The 26,742-nt window shown below is 33.1% G+C and overlaps 1 protein-coding gene across 1 annotated transcript in view; it reads left to right on the top strand.

Moving 5' to 3' along the window:
- The first annotated feature begins 234 nt into the window (after positions 1-234).
- LOC132559610 (uncharacterized) overlaps positions 235-26,742 on the top strand; it is a 34,469-nt gene continuing 7,961 nt past the window's right edge. Inside the window, exons 1-18 of the mRNA XM_060224244.1 lie at positions 235-532; positions 6,702-6,920; positions 7,099-7,167; positions 9,197-9,279; positions 10,160-10,257; positions 10,646-10,720; positions 12,065-12,131; positions 13,245-13,411; positions 13,941-14,075; positions 14,267-14,744; positions 16,887-17,035; positions 18,286-18,399; positions 19,012-19,125; positions 19,459-19,635; positions 19,903-20,071; positions 20,742-20,795; positions 22,743-22,813; positions 24,453-24,604. Of these exons, the coding sequence (XP_060080227.1) occupies positions 235-532; positions 6,702-6,920; positions 7,099-7,167; positions 9,197-9,279; positions 10,160-10,257; positions 10,646-10,720; positions 12,065-12,131; positions 13,245-13,411; positions 13,941-14,075; positions 14,267-14,744; positions 16,887-17,035; positions 18,286-18,399; positions 19,012-19,125; positions 19,459-19,635; positions 19,903-20,071; positions 20,742-20,795; positions 22,743-22,813; positions 24,453-24,604 (2,689 nt within the window). The remainder of the gene's footprint in view (positions 533-6,701; positions 6,921-7,098; positions 7,168-9,196; positions 9,280-10,159; positions 10,258-10,645; positions 10,721-12,064; positions 12,132-13,244; positions 13,412-13,940; positions 14,076-14,266; positions 14,745-16,886; positions 17,036-18,285; positions 18,400-19,011; positions 19,126-19,458; positions 19,636-19,902; positions 20,072-20,741; positions 20,796-22,742; positions 22,814-24,452; positions 24,605-26,742) is intronic.

Below are 26,742 nucleotides of genomic sequence, written 5' to 3'. Positions count from 1 at the left end.
CACTACTTAATGTGTACATAGTTGGGATTGGGAGGGGGAGAAATGTTGACCTCACCCGGAGGTTGTACACCGTGAAATGGTCCACAGGTTGGGATATCTGTGGATATAGTCAGGTGGTACATCTCCAATTTGACATTGCAGACGGATTTTAAAATCTAAGTGCTTTAAACAGTGTGTCTATTTTTTACATTCGTTTAACTTGACATTTAAACCTCCAGTTTAAAGGATCTTAACATGGCTAGTGGAGTGGCCGCGGTCCCGCGGGTATCGGGATCTCCTCACAAGGGTATGAAGACCCCTAATCTACCTGTCATTGAGCACCCTATGGCCAAATTAGGAAATAAGGGTGATCTCAATATTCGTGGATCCTCCAGCATGGGACCAAGGAAGGACACCGGACATGGCCTTAATTTGGATTTTGGTCCCAAAATGAGTACTAACGGCCCTGTCGCCCCGGGCAGTAGGGGCAGGGACAACGGAAACCCATCCCTCTTCAAGAGCGCACCAGAACGAATCATACAGTGGCCCCCAGGTAAGTCTTGTTTAATTCATTAAAGTTCTTATATAATGCATTGACATTTTAGAATTAATTGCATGCCCCAGTGAATTGGTTAGACTTAATAATAATGATTAATTAATATTGGAAAATTCTTTGATGTTATTAAAATGCATGTCGTTGTTATTGGTTGAAATTGACAATGCATGGTGTTTCAGATTCTTTGAGTTCTTAACGCTGGAATATAAAACATTTTAAGTTTAACATGTAGATAATGAAAATCCAGCATACATTAGCATCATCTCCACATCATCACGTTTATTTCCATCGCCATTTCTTTACAAGTTAAGATTATCAACACACTCAATCACACTGCGCATCTCTCATATATCATGTCCCAATTGTGTTTCGTCGTCTGAATTCAATGACAAATTCCTATTGCGATGTTATCTTAATGTTAAGGTTGCAAACCTGTAGCAGTTACAAAGGCCATTTTGTCATTATTTCTCTTTTATGTCACAAAAAAAAATCATTCACAATTCAAAAAAATTATATACAAACACTTACAGAATCCTGTAACTGTATCTATTATTTGTTAACACACAAACATCATAGTGCACAATATATTTCCTTTTTAACAACCCTTAAAAAATAAATTATGTATTGATACACGCATGTTAACATTATGACAGAAACATAGTGAGCTAGACCATTCTAAATCGCCGTGTTAGATCGTCATTCTGTGATTCTTGACCCACTAATACACACACACAAAGATATAAACCACACTATGTATTGTTTTCTGAAACTCGACCCCAATCTTAATAGAAACACAGTCTACAAAAAGTATGAACTTAACGCATTACTACCTACTCAATTTGTATAGGTGGTTATCAACGAGTAAAGAAAACGTAAAATACTCACTCCTAATGTATTTATAACACTCGATTAGTGAGTACAGCTGTTGAGCGAGGTACCTTAGTGTATACAATTAAGACAATTATATAGTAAGTAGATTTTTAAAAGAATTTTTTAAATAATTTTCCCATAAAATTGTTGACGTTCAAATCATCAAACTGTTAACAAATAGGTACTTTTATAATTTTCTCTTATTCACTCAATATATTGTGTTTTTACATCTTCATTTTTTTTTATAAAACTTACATAATTTTAAAGTGGAAGTGTTACCTGGTCTTTAACAAATCAATGTTTTGGGTAGTTATACCAATACATCAAAATACATCAATAGATTTAATATCCTATGGTTAAGTGCTCCGAATTCAACGCGGAAATTGATTTAACAAGGTGTAAATGTGAAGCATGCTCTCAAATTGTCTATTGTTGCGTTTTTTTTTAGTAAAAACATTTTAATATACCTCTCCTGCTCAGCAGGAGAAGTTAGCAGTAACTGGCACGCGAGCTTCCTACCGTTTCTATGTACGGATAAATCGTATTGAATATCACAAAATCGTTTCACAGTAAAGCCATAGATGACTATCTCTGTGGAGTGATTTCACTACCGTGTTTACCACTGAGATTTGAGAGGACAATTAATGATAATTAGAAGTAAATATTGAGGCGGATTTTTCGGTCTAGTGTAATTGTCTGCTACCTGTTACACACAGAAAGTGTTTACTTAAAAGGTAATGTCGTGTTTGTTTATCAAAATCTGGCCTACTGATTGTCGATTCTTTGTGTGCAAATCTTTTATACAAATAATCAACTATTATTAAAAATGCATAAATAGTTTAAAATCATTTTCTGATAATAATAACTTAAAAAGACATACGATTACGGGAAAGGCCTTGTTTCATGTTTAGACTTTTCATATTGAAATGATACTATAGATGAATAAATTTCAGTGTGATCAACTATTCTGAAATCTACAGGCGACATGCTCTATCGTGAAACAGGTTTAAATGTTCATGTATGTCTGTTTACCACACAAATACACGACTCACTGTGGGCCCGAGTGTCAGTTGTACGTGACGTAACCAGATTTTGGAATGTGTAATATTAGAAATGTTAGACGTTACTAGGATGGCATAGGAGGAGGGGATCAGTTCCGGATTTCAAGTAATCCCCAAATGTTCTTTAATCTCGACTTTGACATGTATATAGGGTATATGTGTATGAAATATCAGACACCTATGTATGTACACTACTCTTGTGATAACAGAGCGGCCATAACACTTCGTGAGAGAAAACCACTTATCACAAGGACGTAGCGAATGTTTTACCTAGATAAACCTTTACAACGCCATTGACATGTTGTGAAAATCAAGAACCGTGCTTCTTCATTATTGATGGTCGAGTGGCATAGTGGTAACACACTCGCCTTTCATCTTGACGTCCAGGGTTCGATTCCTTGAACGACGTGATAAGGTATAGGGTCACCTTCCCAACCACTGGGCACTCGGTTTTCCTACCACTCTTCCATTCGGGCAAACAAGAGTTATTAAAATAAAGTGGAAACACTTTTTTCGCGATGATTGTAAAACATAAAAGATAATTGACTGAAAATGAAAAAAGCCGTGGTTAACAAAAATGTTAGTTCTTAGTGTAATTATAGGTAAATTATGTCGTTATAAAGTGTATAAGCACATTGATGAATACGTCCTGATATCATTACCGTAAATATTGAGCTGTAGAGAAAGCAGTTGTTTAAAGAGTAATTTCTATTTGATACGTCAATACACTAATAGATATCATGTATAGAAAAAACTTTTGCTTACTTTTGCCGTAACCTCTTAATGTAATTTAATAATTAATTTTCTATTAGAAGATCAAACATGTTGCCGGACTAGTAAGTTTCCATTAATATGACTATATAGAAATATGTTTCTATGAAATACCAATTATAATTCTGCATTGAAGAAGTTTTCGTGTACTATCAATACTTGATATAAAATTCCAAATTCTTCATCTTTGGATCCTACTACTCACTAGCCCCATCTTAATATAAGGCAAACATTAATCTATATCTAGACATGAATACACATATACTTCTGAATTACATAGCAACATGGCTTTTACGAGGTCACTATTTACTTTAAAATGACATTTCTTAGCAGCCAACAAGTACTTAATGGAACACTGTAAATGGTAGATCTGTGTTCAAGGTTTGGGTGGGTGTTATATACCTTTCAGACGAACACCTCGTTTTGAGTCTGTTTCTATGGCTTATGTTTACCTATGGTAGATAAACCGCTAATGTGTTTGTAAACAAATTTGTCAGTCATTCAAACATCAGGTATATATACAAACGACATAATAATATATGAAATAAATAATAATTAATGTCAATACTAATTAATCTTTTATCAAATCACCTCAACAACAGGAATGTCGTATATAGAGTATATGCTATTTACACAAACAAACATGTCTGTTTGTAAAAATCGTTCGTAAATTTCATTCTGATGTGAAGAACGAGAGGTGACAAGAAACACAGGGTACCATTTAGGAGTTATATGTATGTAATTAAAACCAGCTAAGCTCATAAAGACCGGCTGTCGAGTTTGATGACTTCATTTTTTTATCAAAGTTCTCTTTCTTATTGTAGTCATCTATTATCTTCCTGATAGCTCCAGCTGACCATCTGTGCTTTAGAAAAATAGGCGTTAGTGTGCATTGCTTTTATTGCATTTCATTAAAATGATATCAACACATTAGCATAAGAGGACTTCTTTGTGAGTATTATACTCTTTACAATTCCATTCTAGCTTTTACAGACTGAATGTTCGAACACAGACCTTGAATACATATCCATATTTAATATATACTTAATACATACTGTATGTATATAGCTAATGCAGACAAATGAATGGAAAAAAGACACTTGGTGAATCCTTAAACTGTGTTTTATATCATTGCCTATTTTTGTGTTTTTGTACATGGAGATTTTTTTTTTCAAATCTTCCAAAACAACCTTAATGTTGTCAATGTGATAATTATGAAAAAGGCCTGAGTTTAACATATATTTATATATTTCAGAGTGATTTATAGATTTATAAGAATATGTAATGGCATTATAACTCTAGATCTTACTTATCAGGATGGAAATTAAACAATTTTGTTCAATGCGTTAGACCTATAGAATGGCGATTCAACAATTTACATATTGATATAATAAATTGGGACCCAAGTTTACAACGTTGTTCGAAATGTTACATATAATATAGGTTACCATTTACAAAACTGACAAAATATCTGAACGCAGGACCAAAGTCTACAACATTGATAGCAAAGGTTACATATAATAAAGGCTACCAAGTGCAAACCTCAATGCATTGTATGTACTCTGTAACTTAGAAATCGCCTTAGGCATAATGAACCCCCTGGATGTCCATATCTATTTCACACCATTTGTTATCAGTATCTATGGACAATAGCTTACACATTGTCTGTAGTCAATCGTCAATAAACCAATTTACAGTCAATAAAAGATATCTTGTTCGTTCGCTAATACCTTCGAATATTCGACATAAAATATATCGAACGAATACTTTATATTTAATAACATTTCCTTAATTATCGACCTTTGTGGTAATGTTGACTTTTATTAGTGTGGGGAAATGTGTGTTATGAATGTTTGTATCAGTATCTGAATTGATCGGATGTAAAGGTATTTGTCACAGTACATCCTGGTACAGAATTGATCCTGTTAACACGATTGTGATACTTGATTGTTAAATGGCCTATGCACTGATCGATTAATGTTCCCAATGAACGTAATGTTCATTATCTGTTCATTACTGGTCTTGTAGTGGATATTGGAAAAACCTCTCCACATTTACATCCAAAATTCAACATAACCTGAATATTAACGTGATTGGCCTGTCGTTTCAACACACAGATATTTACCACGTGTACATTACGAAATATAGGTCAAATTATTCTAGCCACAAATTGCTAAAAAAATGGATACTGTATTTACACATAGATGACTATCCGTAACAGATAGTTTAATCTGATATAATAAACAGTTTAAACGTATAATTTTGTGGAAACAAACTTCCAAAGAATTCTGTAAGTTAAAAATAAACCACACCAACATCAGGTACGACATCAATTCCAGCACAAGTCAAATGTACTTTTCTTAACACTCCAACTATAACACAAACATATCTTGTCTACGCACTCATATATCTTAATACTAAAACATGAGAATATGCCACGGATATTTCAACACAAACACACCTGTGTAAATGTGCTTGTCCCCATTTCATTGATGATATTGTCCTGTTTCACTGTAGTTGCAGATTTATCGAATACAAACTCTACAGATTCTGGTAAGACTTGTATGAAGAAAAATGGTGAAATGTATTGTCACACTCATTCTCGTTCAATTGCCTCTGCAATGATCAACATAATATTATCATTCAATCATTATCATGGTACATTTAACATCAAATGCTATATATTTTCTCTGTGTAACATATTCGTTTCGAGGCAACGTAGAATTGTTTTTAATGTAAACTCAGCAATTTTTTGAGAATGAGTGTTTACCATGTTTAAATGAACAAATTCATAAGACCAGTGCTGAATTTGTTTATCGTCTAGACAATTACTGTAGTTCTAGTATGTTTGAAGTGTTTTTAATATGTCATTTGTATTTCTTCAACAAAGAAGTCGATTTGTTACGTGCCAAGAACATTTCTTTACATCTCTGAACATCTGTTCGTCAATGGATGAATCAAAGTATTACAATAATGTGATATATCCCTATTGTTCTTTGTTCTGTCTTGTCAGACCCTTTTAGAGAATAAACTGCAACACCTCTAGATCAGATAGGAACAAACGCATAGTCTAACGTCGTTTTTATAACTTATTGTGAGGGACGTAGACAACAAAAGACAACCATATCGGAATATTTGACATATATTATGTTAGTACAATAATTAAAATCTTTAGCTGATATTTGTGTAACAACAACCAAGGTAGTAGTCAATTATCGTAGCCATCATATTAGAGAATAGGAAGACATAAAAATATAAACGGAATTTTAGTAGATTTTATTTCTTAACCGTTTAGTTTGCCATTACTATCCAGCACATTGCGTTCATATTCAGTGAAATGTCCATCCTTTTCATAGTCACTCATCGTTTAAGGTCACATGTCTTCGCTCTATACGTCATACAGAGATAAACTACAGCCTTCCCCAGTCTGTAACATACGTCTTTCTTGGTGCCTTTCTCTTTAGTATGTGACTACACGGCGCCCTTTACATATCGTCGGTCGGCCGCCGAAAGGGTGGGCCTGATTCCCCAGAGTCACCCAGAAGAAATAAGTAAACGGATGACAGACGTCATTCTTCCTCCCATTGAGAATCTTGGGGAGGACGAATTTGGCAAGAGCAAACCTTCGTTTAAACTCCCATCTCTCGACCAAATTATGGACTTGGTGGATGATAGATCAAAAGGTTAACAGTTTGGTTGAAGCGTGTGGCGATGCAGTGTTGCTAATATATTGCTTGTTGCATGTGATGTTCGTTGAATGATATTTTGCATTAACCATTTAAATGTTCAGCAAATAATCCTAATAGTTTTGTCAAACACCCTTCTTCAAACCTGCAATATATACTTTCTAACCCACCACAGACGGTCGTGGAAACTTTGAAGGAAAGCGATGGACACATCGTCCTCACGGCGTCGGATCAATTCATACTGGTAAAAAAATCTTGGCGTTCTGTTCCCAGCATACCATTGACTTCCTGTGTTTCTCTAAGGCACATATATTTATTTCCCTTTGTCACAATTAACCGTCTTCCAATGACACAAAAACGAAACCCTCCTGCATTTCCTGAAGTGGGACTATATCTACTGGATACACAAATCACCATCATTGATACCCATGTCGGTACCAATGGTAGACCAATGAAATATAACTTGTTTTGTAGAAAGACGAACGAATGTCGGATTCATATTTTTCTACAAAGAACAGTGTTATCTATAAATATTCTTAAATGTCATGATGTTTTATATAATGTCAACATAATTAAACGCTGCTGAAAAAGTTCGGAAAGGTCTATATGATTTGATAAAGGCAATCTATTGCTGTTTAATTTCCCGTTAGTCATTACAATACTATGTCAAACGAAAGAGTAAATATAGACTAATATGTTAATTTGCATTGGTTGTGTCTTTGAGTTACGTGTTATTGTGTTTTCTGTGTGAAATAACAAACTTCAGGCATTTTTATGCATGCATGTTTTTTTTTTTTCATTTGCATGTCCTCAACATATCATGCAACATATTAATTGATTTTCTCTTTGTTACTGACTTTTCCAAGAAAATGTTATTTTTGTACGAAATCGAATTAAAGCTCACTTAATGCAATTGTATCAAAATCCAAACACTACAGTGAAAATGTGGCGTCTATTGGACAACTATTCTTGTTGTCTAGGTTTCTATCAGGTGCGTGGATTAATGAAGTTTAAAAACAGATTCCGATCTATGATCTCTTTGCTGATGGGTTGATGGTGATTCTTTCAATCAACACTACCATTAGTTTCTCTTGGAAAACAATAATGACTTATGTTATACATAATTTGGGTTGGCATATTATACCTTCGTAATTCATCAATTATATATGCATATACATATACCCATTTGTACCTGTGAATATTAATGAACATTGTATTGCTTATCTATACCATATTCTGTTTACTCAATGTTAATTCTTTTTACGTATTTGAAAATATTGTTGTTGATTTATGTAATCAAATACCTATACATGTACCATTATTATGTCTATTTATTTCATGTATACTCTTTCTACGATTGAATCATATGTATCATTAATTCTAAATAGATTGACGTGTATTTCATCTTCACAAATATCGAAACTTCCAAACATTCTTAAAACAAGTGTTATCATCACTTGGTTTCTTTTGATAGGATTTTAAAAATCTCTTATACAAATGATCGTTTCTTTTCTGGTGTGTAAGCGTTAAGGTCTTGTAGATTACTCCACGATAGTGGGCGCTAAGATACCGTATATTGACCGCTTGTTATTCAACCACAAGGCTCTTTTGTCAACTCCTATTCAATAATCACAATGTTCAGACCAGAATTGCATTGACTAAATGCATTGTGTAAGTCTGATAAATGTCGCACTTATGGCAATTTTTAATTATCAATTCATTCTTGATCGTGTTCCATTTTAGCAGTTTTAGGATATACAGATGTAAAGATAACTTAGTATATAAAACTTTTGTTATTTCTATTGTGTTTAATTGAACTATGTCGCACGTCAGTATCACAAATCAAACTGTTCTATTGTTGAACTGTCACCTGAATAGCTCATTATGTATTCTAACGTTATTATTACAAAAACATATAGTGATCTACTTATTTAAAATGAGTACATCTTCATTATTTATAACTTCCCTAGATTAATTATGTTACAATATATAGCCTATATATTCAAAAGGGTGTTGAAATGGTTTATTATCATATCACATTATCACATGTCAAATAAAAATATTGACATTTCGTTTAAAAAATTATTTCAAATAACTGTTTGTATAAGAAACAGCTATAAAAGGCACTAGTTCAATAAAAGCAATGCTTTGATTCTGTTTTACACTTTTGACGAAACTATTTACATAAATGTTATTGTTATACAAGTTTCATACTCCATTAGGAAATATTTTCATTTGTAATTTGTATTAAACATATTAATGTTTGTGTGTAGATCATGTTATGGGTCCAAAGGCTGCCACAGCACGGACAAAGAAGACAGATCATTCCAATCCAAATTCTAGGAGCCAGTTTGAGGTGAGTCATTAAGCTAATGGAATCAAAGTTGATGTCCTGAAGCGATACACATATTTCTTGATGAAATCCAACTATTCAGTGAGAGCGTTACCGTCATCTGTTAGGTTTTTGTTTGGAATCAATTTTAATCAATTAATTTAATAACTAGACCATATTCTTCTGTTTCTTTGTGGAGTACGTTGGTGTTTGGAAGAGAGGCTAGCTGTCAATATGTTGATTCAGACCGAGTCGGAAGTTATATCAACACTAGAAGATTGTACTGACTAACTTACTTTTGTTTACGCTGTTTTCAAAGATGTTAAATAGTTGTGTATGTATGTACGTAAAATCGGAACATTAATTTGTTTCAGAAAGAGGTGAATAACTGTTTTGGGAATATTTCATTAAAAAGTGAATAACTTGTGTCATAGGGAGGAGAACTAAAATAATCGCTTCTGATATCGATAAAGTGAAACATTTGTTTAACTTTTGAATAGAAGTGGGATATCTATTGCAGTATGTTTCCTTTATTTCCGTTAGAGTGGAAAACTAACATGAATTAGTACAATACAATAGTGTATATTTCATATAGATATGAAATAGATGCGTGGAAATATTGTGAAAGCAAATGCTATTCTTGTGGATTTTTCGTAGAAGGAGTGGAATATTTGTTTTGTTTTGGGAGGTGTTGAATTCTTTTGGATATTTGGATATTTCCTGTACAATAAGTTTACTAAAGCGAAATATCTGTTTCTGTTTCGGATTTTGAGTTAAAGACGTGTGTGCGTTTCGTATATGTTTCCCAAAAACGTGGAATACTTCCTGCTTAATAAATATTGGATTATTTTTGTAACTTGCGTGTGAAAGAGAATTATTTTGATATTACAACTAAATATTTTAGGTGGCAACCATGGTGAAAGAAAAGCTGAACACCGGACCTAATAGTCTCAGACATTTATTCCGGTCAAACGACCCCACTGGTCAAGGAAACGTTACGAAGTAAGCACATTTTCAAAAAACTTTTTTATTTGTTTGACACTCGTTGGTTCCATTGTTGTATACCTTGTTCTCATTGATAACGGGACTTTACTTACTTAGAGAGATCAAGAATTACATGGCGAGTGTCGGGGTGTCGTCAATAAAGCTGAAGACGTATGCTTTTCCTGAACATCTGGTCTTGTTCACCTTGTGCTTTTTAGGAGACTATGTACATCTTTCATTATCTTTATTTTGCCATAATTGCATCGGATTTAAGTTTGAATGAAGATTCTGTAAACACATCAGTATTTTTATTGCTGTTTCTATTTACTTCGGAATGATAAAACTGCTTCGCGAATCAGTCAAAAATGATCGTATGTACTCATGGAAATATTTGGTTTTGTTTCAGAGAGGCGTTGCTTCGGATCATCTATACCATGTGCGGCTATATTTCCACTGATCAGTTCAACAAATTTCTAAAAAAGTAAGCCTGATGCACCCTTTGGATAGGAAACGATAAACAACGTCTTTATCGGAATTTTAAAAAATAAAGAAAGATAGAAAATCATGATGAATTGGCTTTACGTCAGAATAAACAATTAATCAGTACTACTAATGTTAGTAAACCAAAATCAAAATTCGGACATGTTTTCTTATAAAACCTACACCGTAGGTAAAAATAACTGCATAACGTAATGGGGTGTCATTAGTCTTGGGATTTCAAACTTAATCCCTATAATAGCGGATTTAATGCCCTGTCTTACTCAACACTGTCGAATTTCTCGATTCGATTTCATGACTTAATACGATTTAAGACCTAATCTGGTTACGATTAAAATATTTCCAGTCCAAAATATATTATTCCTTAAGAAATATAGGAATCGATCAGCTACATGTATGCGCTATATATACCTCTCTGTATTGACAATTCCATTGCAGTAAGTTACAAACGAACTTGAAAATAATTTGAAGAAGGCCAAGTTACAATTTGTATTATTGCATATACATTGGAAGTATGTCCTTTTTCAAATTAATGTTTGAGACGGCCTTATCTCTGCTTTTTAAGTTTTACAGTTCATTTACATGTATACCTAAATAGTTTGTCAAGTATCTGCTAAACAAAATAATTGATAAAAAATCATTCTGTAAAAATATCTCAACCAAATCAAGGATAGTATTTTCAATGCTGTTTAATCTAATGCAGTGCAGTGTAATACAGTACGTCCTAAGTATGTTTTGTTATGCATTCTTATAAAGTAGGTCATTGCCATTACCATGGATGTTTTAAGAAACTGACTTGTTCATCTTTGAATGTTTTCATTCCTTCCCTATTTTATCATTTTGATAAATAATCGTTTGACCCTGTCACATTAAGTAACTCCATGTTATAAAACAGAGTTTTACTACTGGTAACCGCCTGTCCAATTACTCAAGTGACTGTATGTATAGTACAAACAGCCTTATCAAGTATAGTGATGTGTTTGTTTTGAATTCCGTCCGACCCCTTTGATCTGTATAGGAATTTAATTAACGAAATCGCCTAGGTGTCGATAATATATTCGGCCTACGTAATGAGATTTTATTTCATTACTGAATTCAAATGCGTTTCACAGCATTTCTTAAATCTATTAAACTGCTTGGTACATCATTAGAAAAACGTATGCTATCAAAATACAATTTGAAATCATAATTTATTTCCTTGCATAAAAGTTTATTCGATTTGTTACGTATAATTGTCTCTTATTTGCCTGATAAGAGCAAGCTTGCCGTTCTATGATTGATTTCAAAATACTAATCATTTTGTATTTGTTTTTTTTTCCATTTATAGAATTGGTCTTGAAGGACGAGAACCTATATCGTTTGATTTGTTTGTAAGCTGTTTTAAAGAAACTGATGTAAGTATAATTTCATATATATATCGACCTGACAGTTCGAAGAAATAGTTAATTAATCAATGCCTATATAATTTATAAGTGTTCACTTTAATTGCCCTGAAGACAACAATCTCTACATATTTCATTTATTTTTTATTTAAAAAATAAACATCTGATTGCATTAGTGATATTGTACACAGACTTTGCATCGTCATACCTTTTATTGTTATTGTATTTGCACGTCATTAAGCGATATCTTTTTCAAACATATGCCATTTAAGCTTATCTATAATACATTTAAATAAAAAACGTCTGTTTAAATAACATCTTGTTATAACTGAATTTCATTACAGTCTGATTCTAATACTAAGGTATTAAAGAGGAAGGAAAAAGTCAAGGACTATAGAAAACTTGACCTTGAAGATCTCAAGGTCAAACCTAGGGATAAGATATTTGATAACTTTCAAATCCTACCGGTAAATGATTAAATACATTTAACCATCTACAAATAATTCAACGGTTTGTTGTTTAAACTGGTATTGGGTTAGTTCATTAACCAGTATTATTTGATGTATGTAACACGTTTAATTTTTGGGAAATTGGTTCATTATTTGATATGAAGCAAAATAAAATATACTGTTATTCTAATATTGTCAAGTGTGTTGCTCATTTGTCAGCATGACAACTGACAATATGAGTCACGTGTTTAACACAAGTTGTCCCTATGTTATGGGCATAAATATTTAGGACTTTTACCTCTTAGTGTTTTGGACGTCGGTGCTGGATGATTTAAGGTTAACCCACTTTTTTGCATGTTATTGTAATCGATTTTGGGTATTCCTTTATATATAAGCTGCCAGGGATGACCTCATATAATATCATCCCTATTTTACCTGAACTTAAAAGATCAGTTAAGAGTTATTCATATAACAGTGTCTATATCATATTCTATTATCAGTTCATTTAGATGGATAAGTGTGCAGTTAAATATGCATGTATTTGTTCCTTGGCGTAGTCTGAAGGATGACTACAGCTCGTAAATGTTGATTGCAATATTATATAAATGAAAATTAAAAATGTTTTGAAAAGATTATAAGTTATGAGATGTATGATAATCTGTTAATGAATTATCAGGCCGTGAAGAAAGAGTGGGTAAGCCCGGTACAACGAGCTCTGGCAGACAGAGGAAACAGAAAGAAACATCCTGAGGAGAATTTAAAAAATACAGACATGCTTGTTGAGGATCCTTACTTCTCAGCTCCCTTTTCAGACGACATGTTCAAACAGAAAATCAAAACAGTGTAAGCTTTTCCTCAGATCTCATCAGGCTTGTATTTTATCTAGTCTGCGTTCAAGGTTATGTAATTGAGACAAGATGTTCAACCTGTGTCAGATTCATCTTCCGTCAGAAATCAATATGCTGTAGTACTAGTTCTGATCTCCTCACACCAATATAGATCAAACGTTATTCGAAATATATATATATATATTCCACGAAGATATCCAGATTTATTTGTTTGTTTGGGTTTTCTTTTATTTTTAATCCTGTTTACCTAAAGATGCGTCAAACAGAGGAACAATGACACAATAAATCAAATGTAAACAAATAAATGATGCTAAATGGCAAATACACCGCCTAGAGAGTTATACAATCAAAGTTTTTCCCGCTAACTTTTTATCATGTATTGTAATTACATACATTGTTAATACATTGTAATGTTTGGTCTACAGCAATTATTTATTTAATTGTCTGAATTTAGTTGTTTGACTTAAGTTGTTTAATTTAAATACCAAACTCTGAATTGATTCTATTTTAATCTTTGTTTACAGCGATGACGCCAGGTTGGTTTTTCCTGCCGCTTGTTTTGAGCCTAATGGAATGATTGTACCGCCACAACTCCGCGAAGCCTATGCGCAGCTTGGTATTTATATGATCGACCGAGATTTCGATACCCTGTGGAAGAGGTATTCATATTTAACAATATATGAACTAGATACTTTCATTATCTTTCGTACCTTCGTTAGTGTATGTTTTCCTGAAAATGATACCACACATTTTTTCTTCAACATAATTCTTTAAAATGTAAGAAAGATAAATCAAACAAATTCGTATGAATTTGTTAGAGGCAATACATTTAAATCATCTTTGTTATTAGGTATGACAAGGAGGGCATTGGAGCCATTTTTACGCACAGATTTCTAAAAAGGGTCGGTATAGATACGGGTCGACCAAAGTCGCTCACAGCACGAGATTTACCCATGAGACATCAGAAACTCAAAGAGGAAGTGAAGTCAAGGCCTCGCTCTGAGGCCACGGGTTTAAGTCCTAGAAATGGCTCACATCCTGTAAAAGAAACAAACGCTAAGGAATCTCAGGACAAACCGGCATCTGCCGATAGTAAAATGAATGTGGAAGTGTTTGTGACAACAGATATAAAAGGACCATTAAGTAAGGATAATGAGGAGGCTACTACACAACAAGACGAGGGACGGGCGGAGAGTGCGCCGGACAAAGCAACAAAGGATGTAAAGCAAAGGGAAACTCCTTCAGGAACGCCGTTATCTAATATCAAAATTCCAAAACGAAGGAAAAGTGTCAAGCTTGACAATGTTGTAGATTGTCTCCATTACAGGGTAAGTTCTTTTTTTACCTTTAATACCAATATTTATGAATTGTATGTAAGTTTTTCAGTCTGTCGCGACACGAACGTCAAAGTGCGGAGGTACAAGTAATTAATATTACATAATGATAGGAATACGTATCATTTTTACATTACAGATTTATATTATAATTGTTTGATAAATACTATTGTTGAACAATGTTAGCATATCATTAACACCTTGTTCTCGCTCAGATACTTGTATCAGAGGATCACCTTGTTCAAGTCGACAACTTAAAACGTAAACTCAGCGTTCACCTAACTTATTAACATTATGAATTTTAATTAGTAGGCTTACAAGCAAATATCTGTCCTATAGAGGGTTCGATATCCTTGACCTATTTTCAAAATTTGCATCGGTAATTAAAATGTTGAAAACTACTGACAACATTATGGGAAGCCAGATAACATTCATAATATTTTAATGGTATATCGTTTTTATTTAAAGCCGGGGAAAACAGGATTTACCTGTTTGCGCCAATGTTCCTTACATCGATTAATTGTTATGTCCTTTAAGGAGGTCAAACACGTGGCAACATCCCGAGAAGTTTTATATTGAAAATCAGCTTTTTCTGGACTTTAAACGCATAAGTACATTACAATTTAGCATCTTACACAAATCTATCTTTTTCGATAGCATGGAAGTAAAAAATGCGTGAAAATGTCGAATCAAATCTGAGTATTATAACACCTAAAATGTAAAAAAAAAAACAACTTATGAATCTTCTAAAGCATTAAAAAATTAATGACCATGGAATGCCTCTGGGATAGATTGGTTCAAAATGTCTCCATTCGAATGTTATCTCCATTTGAAGTACTTTTCCAAATGATTTGTGAACCTGTGAATCCTTTTTTCTAGAATATCATAATGAATATATGGAACCAAAAAGCTGTACTAAACGAACATAAAGATAGACTTTACAAAATACTGTCAATATGCTATTGTCAAAGTACATTATGACCTGCTGTATACTAATTTTGGTGACAAAATAGAAACACACGTTTTAAATCACTATCTATCCCCAGCACACGTGCCCCGGGTATTCCCACCCTTAAGGACAAAAAGTGAACAAAGAACTTATCATATAACCAACCATATATACCTTGCGTTGAAGAACACAGATCTTGGGATCTGGTTACACCTTAGGAACTTTGGATTTTTTTTCAAAACACATTTTAGTAACGAGCTTTCAATAAGACTGTCGGTATTGTTGTTTTTCTTCATTCTATTGGTGAATTCTGGTTTAATGCGACGCTTAAAAATCAAATAGCAAACAGAGCTGATAAAATAATTATTTATGTTCAAGGAAATTAAAGATGAAAATATCAAAGTAGTAAGTGACACATGCTTTTATCGTTATTGTTCAGTGGAATTTCTTTAATTATCATCGTACACGTGATTTTCTATTTTTGTCATTTCCCCGTGCTCTTATTGGGCACGAGCTATTCCTTTTGTATTCACTCCAGTTATAGAGTACTGTTTTTTTCCAACAAGCACAAACCATCACCAAATGCTAACATGTAAACGCGATCATAATCCAAACCCAAATTCGATAAAACTGGGGCAAAGTATGACCGAATATTCCTGAAAAAAGGACAAGGTGTTCCTGACAAATAATCACCTTCTGCATCATCAAAATGTTTTTTATTGTTCTGTCATTACACACATCTTGTAGGCCTCTGTATGTGTTCTATCGTGCAAATGTCATTGTACACGAAATGCTGTTCTTAACATCCTACTGTACACATGCTGCTTTTTCTGGGTTTTTTTTTTCAGATTTTATATAACTGCAATTTCACGTGTTCTGCCATCTGTCACTGTCCACGTGCAGCCATTGTTCACGTGCAGCTATATTACATGTGCAGTCATTTTGCATTCACAGCCATTGTCCACGTGCAGCCATGGTCCATATATGCAGCCATTATACACGTACAGCTATTGTCCTCGTGTAGCTATTGTCCATGTGCAGCCATTGTCCATGTGCAGTCATTGCACACGTGCAGCATTTGTTACCGTGCTATACCTTGTTATTATACTTTAGATTACTCCATGCTAGTTCGTATTACTGTTATTGTAGCTGTACATGTGATTTTATACAAATGTTTTACTTTTCAGTTTGAGGAGTCCTACAACGCTATGCTGACGGCCTGTCAGCTGTTTGACTACCTGAGTGATAACTATATATCTCGTATCGACTTCCGTCGGTGCTTACAGGAATTCGGCTTCAATGTCACTGTAACCGATCTAGACAACTTCCTAGCAAGGTAAGGTGTTATACTTTATAATCTAAACTCTAATTCAGCTTGTCATACAGAACTGGACTGGTTTCATTCTACTGAGTGCCATGCCCACGAAATGCTTGATGAGATTTTTTTTTAAAAAATCATTTTAAATCAGCTTTAATTACCATTCATGAAATATTAAAGAAACCAATATGTTGGTTGAATGTTCTGTCAAATGCCAATTTAACACCAAAGAGGGATTGCTCACAAGAATGGAATATTTTAAGGTTTTAGTTAACGACACTTTTAAATGTTATGGAAATACTTTTTAATAGCAATGATGTTTAATGACATATGTTATACAATGTGAAGTTTTTGAGGCAATTTCGAAGTATATATATAGTTTCCGAAATTCGTTTATTGAATCACATATTCTTCTATGTATCACGGTCGTTAACACGATAATCGATAATTCATAAATCATAAAAGAGGTACACATAGATTTACAAACCGTGTTATTAATGTATTACTGATACCCATAGCTAGCAAACTCATTCTTTTCTTTGAATACACCTGTAGTGTATATTAGTCTGGTTCCTTTGATAAATTTGTCAGTGAAGCTAACAAAATGTCTGAGACGCAACGCAAATTAAATACATAATCTGATATACAGAAAGGTCACACGGTCCAAAGGATTCAAAATTAGAAGAGAAGTAACATTTTGCGGTAGACACAAAACGTGGTATGTGCCTATAGCGATAAATGTATATGTTTAATATCAATAGTGAGAGATTACGCCTTGCTAATGGTAAAACAGTAGCCAAATATTAGATGTATGAGTTATGTAGTACCTTGGTATATCACTACAGTTCTTCGTGTAGAAAGACATGAAGTACTTAGTTGTAGATATTAGATCCGATACTATATACTGTCATATCTTGTACTGGAATTCGGATTTAACTACCAATATGGAAGGACTATACCGAAGAATTCTATATCACGTTTTGAAATATGGAAAAAAAAGTTTCGATGAACAGGATCTAAAATATGTAAATTCCAAACAGTATGAGCAGAAGGTAACGAAAATTAACTGACCAAAGTTTTTGGAAAACGAAAATTTTGAAGAAAAATGATGACATTAGAAAACGCACATTACTACTGTTTGGTAAGAATTAAATCATGCATTGTGTTCAAATAAGAATTAACACATTATTATGGCAGTATATAGTGTATATAGGACTTAGAATCATAGTTCTCTACATATGCGTCTGTCTTTTTATCCGCAAATATAGAATTGGAATTCGTTCTGTGCGCGGCCAACTCAACTACAAGGAATTCCTGACAAAGTTTCAGAGTAAAGCTGAAAACAGTATAACAAGTCGGACAGTTACGAATAAGTATCATATGTAAGTAAAGGAACAAGAAATGTTTTGGTTTTGTCTGTGTGGATACGCTACTACGCTTGTTATAACTGTGGTTCGAGCTAGTCTAACATTAATTTTGTTTTCTCTTGGTAGACCAAGGTAAAACAAAGTTGACATACGTTAAACAGCTACAATTGGTTTGTTACATCACCGGAATGTTCAGTTTACAATAAAATGATAACAACAGATAATTTATATTCATTATAGATTAGACGGTAACATGTTAAGGCTAAAAGTCGGAAGTCACAATTATGTCACTGCTATTATTATCGAAATTGTATCGGGATGTGTATTGGTTAACCATTAACAATTATTGATATCACCAAAGTAGCTAAATAAATACAGACATCGTGTAAAGTAAAGGGAAGTTACTCGTATACATAATACAAAGCTATACATAAAGCTTCGAGAGTTCGTAAAAGTAACTTCAACGCTCATCCATGTAAGTAAATTTAATGTTTGTACATTTATCTGTCATTTGTTGGATTGCTACTAAAGATATAAATAAAAAATAGGAGGTATTCGATACTGAAGGGAGGAAATTTATCAATATCTTACAAACTCTCTCAGCTTTGAACCTTGTTTTTCTTACAGGTTCCAAACTGACTCACTGCCTGGGTCAAAGAGTGGACTTTCAGCGGAGGAGCTGGAAGGCAAACTGGTGGAATATTTTCATGGCGACTTCATCAAACTCATCTCCTACTTTAAGTAAGTTCAAGATAAATTCAATTCATTAATTGATGTACCAAGAACATGGAGATTGTTAAAAGGACATACATATGGATATACAAACGAATAAAGAATATATTGCTTTAATACCATGTCTCAATCTATATTTACCAAAAAATATACATAATAATTCTCTAAAAAAAAAAAAAAGAAAAATACATTTGGTAAGAACGTATTAAGTTTATGCTGCATATATGTAATATTATCACTGACAATTTGAATTTTTTTACTTATATAGAATATTTCTATTGAAAACATGTTCAATCAATTGCATTGTTCTACAATCATTTCATTTCATCTTTTTAATTTTAGATCCTGTGACAAGTACAACTTGGGGGTTATTACTGCCCATGAGTTCCGATGTGGAGTAGAACGGAGACTAGGCTATCAAATCTCTGAGAAACAGTGGGATCAGCTTCAGTCGGACGTAGGACAGGATAATGATGGACTTATCCCGTATCACAAATTCCTCCAAATGTTCGATATTATGTACGTCAATTAAAAATTTTACGTTATATCTACAATAAAGTTGTCTCAATCACACACGCCTTTGTTTCAAGTACAATTTTATATGTGCTCAACTTATGAAAAAAAACACCAGCAATTACATCTGATTCAAATAATCTTATCAAATTAATCATCCGTAAGGATTTACACACTTCAGAATTTTCTTGCAACTTTCTTCGTAAACCATGGTTAACAATCAGAACGATTTGTTGGTGGTTGGATTTTTACGTTTCCAATGTTTATCTTCAGACCTGGATCCTGGAACAGGAGGATGGAGGAAGGAGTAGCCGTTGTCCAAGTCAGTGCAAACGACATGAATCATGTTCCGGAACTGGACAAACTCCGAGAGAAGGCCAAGACACACATGGTACCACACGAGGTGGAGAAACCAAAATCTGACGTCAAAACATTAGAGGATGTAAGTTGTGTTGTCTAAATATAGAATCATGACGACTTAGTTGTAATATTCCAATGTTAATTCATTCAGGACAAAATGTGCTTTAGTCGTATATCTTTATATCTATTTATTCATGTAGATAATGAAATTTAAAGTATGTATATGCATAATAAACAAATGGAAATAATGTTGGTTCATACAAACCACTTTGTTTATTGCTATTTTTATTGAAGGACTGGCTAAGATTTACATGGCGACTATTGTCGATGAAGCAGAAGACACTTACTCTTCTGGAACACCTTGTCCAATTATCCTTATTCGTACTTTGGAATTTCCCCACTGACGTCCAAAGCTTCAAATTTGAGGCCTTTAGCATCACATTGAAGGACGAAACAGCTGTATGATGCAATGTTACTCATTGTTTCGATCTGCTGTGTCTCACTCTAAATTATTAAAATGTGATATTCACTTGTATGTCTCTCGCACAATTTTATACTTGTTCATAGGTTCATAGGTGTAAATATTTCTTTTGATCATATTTGCCAAATTTTCATTGAACTTATAATGATGATGTTCAGCTGTTGGAATTTTCTTGCTTTTAAACACAAGCATTATTTCAGTGCATCTAACAAGAATACACCAGTAAGATCTACAGGATATTGCTAATGTTGATATCGTTTTTCTATTTCAGATCAATGCCTTGATAGAAGATCTGTTTAAAACCAAATTCCACACATTTGATAAGGTAAGCTGAAAACAATAATGCAATCATACAACAAATATATGTTTGAGCAATATGACAAAATATATCACGTTTGCTCCAGAATGATTCCGACAGAAGTGTTTAATATATTTATAAACGTTCTTTCCCATTTTCTGCTTTATCTTACCCATTTCTTTTGGAGATTTACCTTGATGTGATCCATCGTACCATCCTGTCAAGAAAATTAATTCTAACTAAAAATATTTTTTGTGGGATATTGAATTTTTATTTGCATTGTTAACCTCAATAAATCACCTTAAAGTAATATAAGTAATACATATATAATTGAATGTGGTTCCGCATGACTAAATTTATATAAATAGAAAAATTATATGTTTATTTATACATTTATGTTGAACGCTTGGCTGAAGACGACTTGTAAAGGATGTATGATATTATTGAGGAGTTTTGATACGTATCTAACAGGATATTGTCGTGTGGATATATTTTAAATATTACACAATCTATCAAGAATCTGCATAAGGAATAAAAGTATTTATTCCTAGGCACGGCAGTTTTATTAAAGGTTTTGATGAATAGTGTTTGAAAATGTAAATTACTTGTTTTAAATACATTTAAAAATAACGACTTCTGATCTATGGTTTATTTGTAATCCTAGTTTACTTTGTATATTCTAAAACCTAGACGGAACAGATTTAGAGATAAGTCAGAAAAAAAAGTTTGACGAAAATATTATTCAATTATCATATATGTTTACATATATGTTAACTTTAAGTAAAGTTCAATTAAATTAAAAATTTTATCAATTATATATTCAATAACGTTGACTTCGCAGATAAGTTAAATTGTGTTCGCCCCTATTCAACCATATCATATTTCGTGTTAGATATCGGAGTTCGGATGCTACGAAACTCTCGTGCAACATTCGAATATTAGTTGTATAATGATGTTATTTTTGTACGCAAACAATCTGATTATATTTCTTTAATGCGTGTAGAGTTCATGCGCAACATTAGCTTTAACACACTATAATTAACACGAAACAATCCATACTTGTGTAATACAATGTAAGAGGAAATTTTACCCTACCATGAATTATCTTGTTACAAGGTTTTTAAAATCCCAAACAGAGACAGATAATTATTATAGTTCTAGTAAAATTGTGTGATTTTCTTCAAGCACTGAAAGGAATCGCAGCATAATTAACCTTTCGGTGAGATCTTTAAACCCCTTGGAGAAATTAAGTTATGCCCAAGTACGGTACCCGCGCAATAAGTTTAAATAGAATATCATCGAGACCTACCTGTACATTCCTCAGATAAATCAATATTAAGGAGGACCTATAATGTCAATTTCTACCTGTATAGGGTATATCTAAAGAACGACCCACATGAGTGAACCACAGTGTATTTGGATATGACCATCTATTTATTTAGGGATTTTGACCTTGTAAAGTCCCACTAGGTGTAAGCGTAGACTTAGGTGATCAGTAATAGTCGTGTTGACGGGATAGCTTTCCACCTGTGTTATGACAACCCCATTTCTATATTGATCCGTACTACTGACGAGAAGCTCTGATTGGCATAAATCGATTATTTCACATCTTGTTTTACCCTGGAAACGTGTATACAACATAAATCCGCCATGATGCTGGATATTAGATGAGGATACGTTAGAAAGGTGTTAATTGTGTGTCTGTATAACACCCTTTTCGTCAGTGTGTCCGTTTAAGAGTGTAGGTCTGTTGACCTACAAGTGTGAGCCGCCATCATGAGTTTCATGGATATGTCATTGATGATAACCAAGAAAGAGATACATAATAAAACCAGTAGTACTAACACGACATCAAACACGATGACACGTTCGATGTCGAGAAATGGATACCGCTCCTCTAACACAAGAGCTGTGTCCAGGGCGGTCACTACCTCATCAGAAACACGTTCTGTTACACATTCTGTCTCTCTACAGCATTTCAAGGAGATGGACAGAAAAATGATGGGACGAATGAGTAAATGGCAATTCTGTGCCCTGTTAAAACTGTAAGTATTGAATGATTTTCATTATGTTAAGTAAAAGTTGTATTAATTTAAAAGATGTGTAAGATAAATGTTAGGAATACATGCTAATACTTTTGCTATGCTCGGTCGAAATAACTTTCTATTTTAAATTTATCAATTATGCATGAAATGCAAACAACGAACTCCATATCCTTTTATCAAATAGCAAAGGCAATTGGTAAACATGACATATTTAATCTCTTGATGATTTAGTTGATACCACCAAACCTGAAACGTAGCCATCGTAAAATATATTACGTCATTTTAGTGTCCGAGATGTGACGTCAGTTTCGATTCATTTATTATTTTACCATTGATGCATAGCAAACATAACTCTTGTAACATTGTTTGTCTTCTCAACGATGTCATGAGATCAAACTTCCTTATAAGGAATCACTCTTCAATGAGATGTACACCACTGGAGATGCTATCTTAGACGACAACTTAATATTCTTGCTAACTTCATCATAGAGTTATAAGATATTTGTGTCCAGATATATTTGCTGATGTACATTCATATCTTCCAATTAGATAATTGTAAGACGCACCAGAGTTGCTCTTACAGGTTTACACTACCTAGTTGCATAGTACTGTCTTTATTTTATCAATCCCTTACTATTTAGACATATAATGGGATAAACACTTACCTATGACTGAGTATAGAATGCTGGTAATGGAGATACTATGATTATAATCTAGATTTCATTTTCATCCTTCATTCTTGTTATATACTCTTATGGTTTGATTCGATTTATGAAATAGACATAATGTAACAATTTAGATATTCTATTCATCGTTATTATCAATGATATGTACATAGATATAATTTATCACGATTTACAATTCTATTCATCATCATCATAAATGATATTAACAGTCATGGTTTGTTTTGATACAATCATTAACATAACTGACCGTGATTTACACATTATATTCCTCGTCATTATCTTTGATACTAACAGCTTGATTGAATACATCACACTGGTTAAATTGTACCACGATCTACACGTTCTATTCCTCATAATCATTGATACATACAGCTGTGGTTTGATTGGATATATCACAGAGGTCGAATTGTACCGCGATTTACACATTCTATTTATCATCATTATGGCTTGATTGTGTATATCACAGAAGTTTAATTTACCACAATTTACACGTTGTATTCTTCATCATCATTGATACATATAGCTATGTTTTGATTAGATATATTAAAGAGGTTTGATATACCACGATTTACACGTTCTATTCATCATCATTATCTTTGATACATATAGCTATGGTTTGATTGGATTTATCACAGAGGTTAAATTGTACCACGATTTTCATGTTCTATTCCTCAACATCATTTATACATATCATTTAATTCACCACGATTTACACGTTTTATTCATCATCATTATCACTGATACACATAGCTATGCTTATATTACTTATTACATCATCTATACATATAGCTGTTGTTTAATTGGCTATATTGCACAGTTTTAGTTATACCACGATGTATACGTTCTATTCATCATCAATATTATTGATACATATAGCTGTTACTCTATATTTATAAATCCATCAGTTCCAAGATGTATACATTCTATTCCTCATGTGCTTTATTTATTTACAGCTGTGGTTTGACACTGACACAGCCTGAAATGGACAAACTGTGGGTGTCACTCAATGTCGCTGATGATGGCATGTACAGTTACAGTTCACTCCTAAAGAATTTCGTCGATTTCAAATCATCCACTTCCGAAAAGAAAGAGACGGTCACGCAAAGTAAGTGTTCTGTTTGATATTCGTTATATAGGGAAGTTAACATTACCATTCATCTAAACATACTGTTCTGTGATAGTATCACAATGTATACAGTAATTGAAATATTTAATTGGCAAATTGGAATTATCGATTTTTTTTAACTCTTCATGCGATATGGCTACTGAAGTTGATTTCAAATCCAACAAACATGATACATCTTATTTGAACAAAAAGTAGTGTTTAAATACGAGAAGTTTGAAATAATTTTAGAAACTGGTGAGACATTTAGACGTTTCAAATATAAGGCTTTTACAAGATTTTAGTCAAGGATTTACGAGACCTTATTACAAATCTTTCGATGTACAACTCTTATCTGCATTTTGCAAGAATAAACACCAGCATCTACAAATGTGAACTAAAATCAATAATAACATTAGTATTTCATGAATATGGGATAGTACATGTGTTTAGAGTACGTACCATTGCCTAAGGTGATAAAATCGTTATATGCAATAATCAATACTTACCTTTTGAGCCGACAAACAGTTCCCTAAGTGATAAGGATTCAGCTTAAGTGTTATATACTACAAGACGACATGACAATAGAAAGAAGCTTGCTGAGATGCTTAATCTTTATAGAAATATTACATTGTCTAATCTTTGATAATTTCTCAAGGATGACTTAAAATACGTTTTTAACTACTAGACATTGAGATATATCAGTTTATTGTCATTTGTTACGTTAATAATATTTTAAAATTAATTTCTTTTAATTATTAGTTTTTCTATCATAATATTTTTGATGCATAATATTAATGCTTTTATTAAGTGCCTTTTTTTCGGCTTTCCTTATCTTATTCACTGTAAGGTCACACTTGTAAAATCGGAAGATCTAGATACATTGGATAGTTAAAATATTTCAGCAACGTTAGGGGCGGTTCCTGACCCTACAGGCCTACCAGGCAAAGGTTCTCGCAATCCCCGCACAAGGAAGCGTAGTACTGGGATCATACCTACTATTGGTTGTATGTAAATTACAAGAGTTATCTCTCTTTGTGCAGGCATATGGGGCTTAGTATATGGTGGATAGTGAACTTGTGTTTTGTGTGTTAAAATAACCTATAACTGTTGAGTTGCCATTCATTGCTGTTCTGTACGGTGTGTAATGATATTAAACATACATTTCCATGGAGATGGCTAAATAATAAAAGAGGTCTTAATAGTATGATTTCAAAATATAGAAGAGTAAACTATGACAAGAAAATTCCAATGCGATACTGAATAACTTTGATATCTTTGTTATTGTGACATATTTAATGAAGCATTAAAACGGAGCAGTTCGAGTACAGTTGAATTTAGCTGATGGCAAGATGATAAAAAGTAGACATATATCCCAATCAATTATTGATGTCTACGAACACTGAATAATTTAGGTAGCGTGGCTTACATCGTATTTGTTCTGTATATTGTACTGCTGGGACGGCTATGCTTTTGTCTAACACTTTTGAATATCTCTAACCTTACAAATGTATTATGTTTATTTGCTACTTGCGACATAAGTACCATTCTTTTGACGAAGTATTGATGTTTTTCTGTGGCAAACGTTTAATACCCAGATATTTTTAACTTCCAAAGGTATTGAAACGATAGGCTGCTTTTAACAAAGGTACAAGTGTTCTTAAAGAAGTATTGACATTCATGTAGTTTATCATGTCGTTAAAATGTAGTGTTTTGTTAGATTTATGCATTAACAGCATCCATATACTAAACAGGTCTCAAATCACCAGTCATACATATTATTGACTATATTGTTATATATTGTTGTCATGCACAACATTCATGAACTTGGACCAATATTACGTTAGCAATGAACCAAATATTCTTCTGAACGAAAGAAGTACTTTGCTCGATAAATCAGTTCGCTTACATTTCAGACCATTATATCAGTAATTGCAACCTCCTTGTTTTATTTCTATATCATTTAGGTTGTATTGCTTACAGGTATCAATCATACTTATGTATAATTAGGTAAAGACAGATAGAGTTACCATGCTACGATATTAATTTCTATGTTGACGTGACGATGTATCGGTACAGGTGACGATCATTAAAGATACAACATAACTCATGAATACATATCTGCTATTTTCCCTTGGCTT

This window comes from Ylistrum balloti, unplaced genomic scaffold (genome assembly GCF_031769215.1).
Source record: "Ylistrum balloti isolate Yb309-2 unplaced genomic scaffold, AGI_CSIRO_Ybal_v1 Utg370946, whole genome shotgun sequence".
NCBI lineage: Eukaryota > Metazoa > Mollusca > Bivalvia > Pectinida > Pectinidae > Ylistrum > Ylistrum balloti.
The sequence above is the reverse complement of the archived record's forward strand: the minus strand, read 5'-3'. Positions and strand labels throughout refer to the sequence as shown.